We start from the raw sequence: 6994 nt of genomic DNA, 5'->3' as shown, positions 1-6994 counted from the left end.
ATTTAAAACCCTTATTAAGGATGATAGCAGGTTGAAGCAGAAGCAATTCAGGTCTAAACATAACAAAGGTAATTCGCGTACTTCAAATAATTCTTCCCTAAATTCGGAAAATAGTGTAGGTTTCAAAGATTTTGGGGAAAAATTTGGGTTGCGATTGGTTGATAACCAACAGTAACCTGAATAGCTTATTTCTTTTGATTTCTCATTTACCTTATGAAGATCCTTTCAATGAACATTCATGGCTTTTGTAAATATGATAAATTCGAAAGCAAAATTAATTGGTTTAGACGCATCAGGCTCTCAGAATTACCTCATGTAGTAGCTATACAAGAATCGAAATGTGCAGAAGTTTTAGAAAGCTGGATAGAACACATTTGGGGTTCTTTTGATTTCGGTTTTATTCAGAAGCCGAAGGTAGGAAATTCAGGAGGCATGTTTTTAATTTGGGATACCACCACTTTCAATGTTACAGAAGCTGTTGAAGATCAGTATTTTTTGACAGTCAAAGGTAAGTGGAGAGGTAAAAACACGGAATCCATTATCGTTAATGTTTACGGCCCTCATAACGACGAAGGTAAAATCCCAATGTGGAATAGTATTGAAAATCTTATGAATTACAAAGATGTCGAATGGGTTATTTGCGGTGATTTTAACGAAGTACGCTACGCTTCTGAACGAATGAATTGTGAGTTTGTCGATAGAAGGGCCGCCAGGTTTAACGATTTCATTGATAAAATGCTTCTGATAGAAATACCTCTGATCGTGAAAAGGTTCACACGGATAAGTGACGATGGAGTCAAACTAAGCAAATTGGACAGATTCTTGGTATCGGAAAACTTTATTCAAACATGGGGAGATATTTATGTGATTGCCCTAGATCTAAACACCTCTGACCATTGTCCTATGGTGCTTCGAGACAAAAACACTGATTTCGGGCCTAAACCTTTTAGGATTTTTGATTCATGGTTCAAGAATAAGGAAGTTGAAAAAATCATTGTGCAAGCATGGAGCCTTCCGGTTACAGGCTCACGTGGGGACTTCCTTTTTCGAAATAGGTTGAAAAATTTCAAGGAAGCTCTAAGATCTCGGAGTCATCACAAATATGGTTCGATAGACAAGGAAATTGAAGCTTCGAAAAAAACTGCTCTATAGCTTGAAACAAAAGCAGAGAGTGCCCAATTATCTGAGCAGTAACGAGAGACATGGTTAAAGGCCAGAGAGTTATGGGTGAGAAGGGAAAAAGAAAAAATGTTAATCCTCAAACAAAAAGCCAGACTAAAGTGGGCGCTAGAGGGTGACGAAAACTCTCATTATTTTCACTCTACTATCAGGTGTAACTGTAACAGTACAAACATTTGAGGCTTGCACGTTAATGGAGTCTGGCAGGAAGATCCGACCATCATAAAAGAAGAAGTCTACTATTTTTTTTAAAAGCATTTTCAACTACAGCAAGGTTCGGATGTAAGAGTCGAAGGCTTATTGAATCTTAACTTTAACCGATCACTAATCCAGAAGAAAACAGCTTGGAAGCTTCTATCAGTGAAAGTGAAATATGGGTTACAATTAGAGACTGCGGTGACTCAAAAGCACCAGGCCCTACGGATTCAACATAAAGTTTTATAAGAATTTTTGGTGGCTCATAAAGGAGGATCTCGTAAAGGCAGTGGAGTGGTTTTGGTCCTCTAACTTGATCTCTAGGGGGTGTAATGCATCATTTCTCACCCTAATTCCGAAGAAGAAAGATCCGATCGGCCTAAGTGACTACAGCCCGATTAGCCTACTCAGAAGCTATTACAAAATACTAGCAAAAATTCTGGCTAATTGTTTAAAGAAGGTAATCCCAAATATCATTGGCCCGAAATAAACCGCCTTCATTAAAGGTCATAACATATTAGACGGTATTCTTATTGTAACATCCCGCCTTTTTTTCATTTACTTTTCCGTTTACTTATTCTAAAATCCGTTATATAATTATAACACCTTCCATTGATATGCGTTTAAATTATCTCGTTTAGGTAATTCACGCACCCGCAACCGAACTCGAGGGACTAGTTTCGCCAATTGATCAAAGGTGTGACTAGATGGACTAGTCAACACCCACCACCTCTTTTCATTTTCCATTTTCTTTAATACTTTCACTAAATTCTCTCAAACACCAATCCAAAGATTCATCATCTAAATCAAATCGAGCAAGCTCCAATCCAAACAAATTACATAAGTGAAATCCTTGTATCTTCCTCTTCGAATCCATACCGATTACTTCTCATTTGGGTAACTTTCTAAAATCACTAAATTTTGTGTTCTTGACGATTTTTACTTGTAAAAGTGTTAAGTAGTGTCTATGGCTCAAGTCTAACGTGAATATGTGGTTTATATGTTCGATCTCATTATTTTAAGCAACTAGCATGAACTTGAATTTTGGTATGTTTGATTTGGTGATTTGGTTGCTTGAATGTTGTTAAATGTTATAGGTGCATGTCTTAATTGTGTTACTAGTATCACTAGCTTCAATTTGATGTATAGGTTGTTTTAGAAAACTTTATAAACTTGATTATTGATTTTGGTGATGTTGGTTAGGGTTTGATAGAACTAAATGTGAACATTTGATGCATTGAATGCCATAAATTGTTGTTGGTAAGTGTTTAGTTGCATTGTATGCGTAATTATCTACGAAACGGCATATCACAAGTGTGCATTTAGTTCTCGAATCATAATTGTGCATTCATGAAATTGAAGCATTAATGATGGGCATTAATTGATCATTTAATTTGGAAACTCGATATTTACAAATGATGTTTTTGATTGATGAAACATGTTTAGTTATGTTCCTTATCAAATTACCTTTCCAACGATATAAGATACGTGTCGTAAGAGTTTACGGTTTGTGTTTTGTGTTTAAATGAAAATTGGTTTGAGACTTGGACAATTGAAACAGACCAGACATCAGTTCACGTTGATTGCCGCGGCGCGGCACTCTTTGGTCGCGGCGTGGCATTTGCCGTGTTTGGGTTCTGACCAAGCCTACACTTTTACGAAAAATATTTGCTATGCTACGCACCTCCGATTCACATGTAACTTGTTCTAACATGCTTATACATGAATAAAAACCTCAGAAAAATAGTTCGGGACCCGACCCAAACGTGTTGACTTTTTCGTTGACTTTGACTTGACCAAAGTTGACTTTTGTCCAAACTTAATCAAATACTTATACAATCATTCTAACATGCTTTTATACTTGTACCTTGCATGAAACATGACAATTTGATTCACATGCTATTATAATCAAGTCGTAACGAGCCATATGACTAATTGCACACTTTGACCAACTGTGTTTACTGATTTTGATACAAACCTATTTGTTTAGGTCAAGACTAGCGTTCGTTCTTGCACACGTTTACTTGTTGAAGTACTTTTACATATGTGCACTCAAGGTGAGATCATAGTCCCACTTATACTCTTTTGAACTTACATTTGGGATGAGAAAACATAAACGTTTCTTTTTACTAAGTGAACACAAGTACAGGAAAACAAACATTCTACATACGAGTTTAGAACAAAATCCTCAATTCGATTATCATTAGTTACACTTACCGGGTGTAAGCGAGAACTTATATTGTATGGATCCATATGGGTTTGACAAACCGTCATTCAGACGGTTCGCTACCGTCTACGAATGAAATATATTTTCGAGAAACAGTAAATGTTCTAACATTATTGTGATGGGGTTCTATGGAAGGAATGTTAAGCCTTGATAATTGGGTGCTCGTGATAACAATTTTTGGAATGGATAACTATAATTTTAATGATATAAATCTTGTGGTTCATTTGTACTTACTTACTTAAACCTATGATTTCACCAATGTTTTTGTTGACAGATTTCTATGTTTTTCTCAGGTCTTTGAACGTTTTGTGATACATGCTTCCGCTCATTACTTTTGATACTTGCTTGGATGTCGAGTATACATGCATACGTGGAGCGTCTTTTGACTTTATCTAAAATTGTGTCTCATAGGTTTCAAGTGTACTTATAACTTAGTATCGTAACTTTTGGTTGAACAATTCTTGTAAACTTTGAAACACTTTTACATTTGAAATGAATGCGACATATCTTTGGTCAAACGTTATTTTAAAGACTTATGACTATGTAACGGGACCTAAGTAGTGGCGCCATCAATGACGATTTTGTCAGGTCACTACAGATGGTATCAGAGCGTTGGTTGTAGGGATTTAGAGTTCATTGGTGTCAACCCCGAGTCATAGGGTACATTAGTGAGTCTAGACTACAACCGACATATAGACTTGAAGTAGGAATTACTTGACTACTTGTGCATTTATACTCGAACGTTTCCACTCATATCTACTCTTATTTCATCTAAATCTCACGTTGTTTAATTTGATTGACCCGCCACCTTGACTTAGTGAAATAATGTCGAATGCACATATGAATTAGGGTAATATAATTTCCGGGATTATATTACGGTGACTCATATGAACGTTCCGACATTATGACATAAAGAATTTAAGGCGAGTCAAGGAAAATTTTCTCTCTATCCTTATTCCATATCATGATTAGTATTATTGAAAATACTAATCAACGGTATTCTTGTGTTTTGAAGGAACAATGCCTCCTCGCCGTGTGCCACGCCATGAGACTCCCGAACAAGCCCTTCAACTAATGATAGCCACCGTTGTGGATGCGGCCATGGACGGTCACTCTTCCAACAATAACAACAACAACAATAACAACAACCACAACAACAACAACAACAATTGAGCCAGTAATTCAAACCAGGGATGCTCCTACAAAGCTTTCATGGGGTGCAAACCTCATAATTTTGATGGGACCGGGGAACCGGTTACTCTCACTTGATGGTTCGAACAAACTGAGTCCGTTTTTAGCATAAGCGGTTGTCGGGACCAAGATAAGTCAAATACTCCACTCACACTTTCGCCGGTGTCGCCCTCACATGATGGAACAGCTATGTACAATCGGTGGGTACCGATGAAGCTCACGCCCTCTCTTGGGCCGACTTAAGGTAAAAGATTATCGTCGAATATTTCCCTCGTGAAGAAACCCGAAGGCTCGAACAAGAGCTAAGAACTTTGAAAGTGGTCGAAAATGATCTCAAGCCTATAATCAACGATTTTCCGAACTAGCTTTGATGTGCCCAAACCTTGTGAACCCCGAATCCTTAAGTGTTGAACTTTACATGGATGGTCTTCCAAAGGGCATCAAACACGGAGTCATGTCATCCAAACCCACTAATCATCAAGAAGCTTTGAACATGGCCCACAAATTGATAGAAACAGTGGACAAAATTGTAGTGCCGGCACCTAAAGCCGATGATAAGTCGGGTAACAACAAAAGAAAATGGGAAGCCCCCCAATCAAGCAACAACAACTTTGCCAAGAAGCCTTTCACCTCCGACGGCAAGAAGGGTTATGCCGGAAACCTACCTCTTTGCAACAAATGCAACAAGCATCACTTTGGTGAATGTGGCAAGCTAAATTGCCATCGGTACCAAGGAGTTGGTCATAAGGCCAACGAATGTAAAAGTGTCGCCCCCGTCACTCGAAAGGGGCCCAATGCACTAAAGACGGTCACTTGTTATGAATGTGGCCAAACGGGCCATTATAGAAATGCATGCCCGAAGAAAAAAGATAACCCCAATACGCGCGGCCGAGCTTTCAACATCAACACCGAGGAAGCCCGAGATGACAAAGAATTAGTCACGGGTACGTTTCTTCTCAATAACACTTATGTTACTTGTTTATTTGATTTGGGTGCCGATAAGAGTTTTGTATCTAAGACTTTGACTCATTCTTTTAAGACTCCACCACTTCCACTAGATACCACTTATACCATTGAAGTGGCCAACGGGAAACTATTGAGTGCCGACACATATTACCGGGGGTGTACGTTAAACATTTTGGGTAATGAGTTTGAAATTGACTTGATACCCATGGAACTAGGAAGCTTCGATGTAATAATTAGTATGAATTGGTTAGCCAAAATGAAATCTCACATCTTTTGTGATCTTAACACAATTCGAATTCCTATTGAGAATGGTGAACCCTTGATTGTTTATGGCAATAAGAGTTGCACCGGACTCAACCTCGTCTCGTGCTTTAAAGTTAGAAAACTACTCCGTAAGGGTTGTTTTGTGATCCTTGCCCATGTTAAGAAAGTCGAGTCCGATGAGAAGCATATCGATGATGTGCCAATTGTTAGTGACTTTTTCGATGTATTTCCCGACGAATTACCGGGTCTTCCACCTCATCGACCGGTAGAATTCCAAATCGATCTTATTCCAGGAGCCGCACCCGTAGCACGTGCACCGTATAGACTTACTCCCTCCGAAATGCAAGAATTTCAAAGTCAAATCCAAGAACTACTTAACCGTGGTTTTATCCAACCTAGCCATTCACCATGGGGCGCTCCGATTTTGTTCGTTAAGAAGAAAGACGGATCCCTACGAATGTGCATTGATTATCATGAACTAAACAAATTGACGGTTAAGAACCGATATCCTCTTCCTCACATCGATGAACTCTTTGATCAACTACAAGGATCTCGTGTATATTCAAAAATCGATCTCCGCTCGGGTTATCATCAATTAAGGGTTAAGGGGGAAGATGTCTCCAAAACCGTTTTCCGGACTTGTTATGGTAGTTATGAATTTCTTGTTATGTCATTTGGTCTCACTAATGCACCGGCGGTGTTCATGGACCTTATGAACCGCGTGTGCAAACCGTATCTCGATAAATTCGTTATTGTGTTCATCGATGACATCTTGGTCTATTCTAAAAGCGAAGAAGAGCACGAACAACATCTCCGACTTGTGCTTGAACTCTTAAGACAAGAACGACTCTATGCCAAATTCTCCAAGTGTGAATTTTGGTTGAAGGAAGTTCAATTTCTTGGTCATGTTGTAAGTGATCAAGGTATTAAAGTCAATCCAACGAAAATCGAAGCCATTAGTAAATGGGAGGC

General features: G+C 38.6%; 1 protein-coding gene across 1 annotated transcript; it reads left to right on the top strand.

Annotated features, from left to right (window-relative positions):
* Nucleotides 1–213: 213 nt before the first annotated feature.
* LOC139888898 (uncharacterized) lies at nt 214–1152 on the top strand. The gene has a single exon (XM_071871880.1). It carries the CDS (start codon nt 214–216, stop codon nt 1150–1152), a length of 939 nt encoding a protein of 312 aa, XP_071727981.1.
* The last annotated feature ends 5842 nt before the right edge of the window (nt 1153–6994 follow it).

Source organism: Rutidosis leptorrhynchoides, chromosome 2, assembly GCF_046630445.1.
Source record: "Rutidosis leptorrhynchoides isolate AG116_Rl617_1_P2 chromosome 2, CSIRO_AGI_Rlap_v1, whole genome shotgun sequence".
NCBI lineage: Eukaryota > Viridiplantae > Streptophyta > Magnoliopsida > Asterales > Asteraceae > Rutidosis > Rutidosis leptorrhynchoides.
The sequence above is the reverse complement of the archived record's forward strand: the minus strand, read 5'-3'. Positions and strand labels throughout refer to the sequence as shown.

Excerpts from the sequence above, each read along its gene's own strand:
- LOC139888898 (XM_071871880.1), top strand. The coding sequence starts at position 214 with ATGAAGATCCTTTCAATGAACATTCATGGCTTTTGTAAATATGATAAA.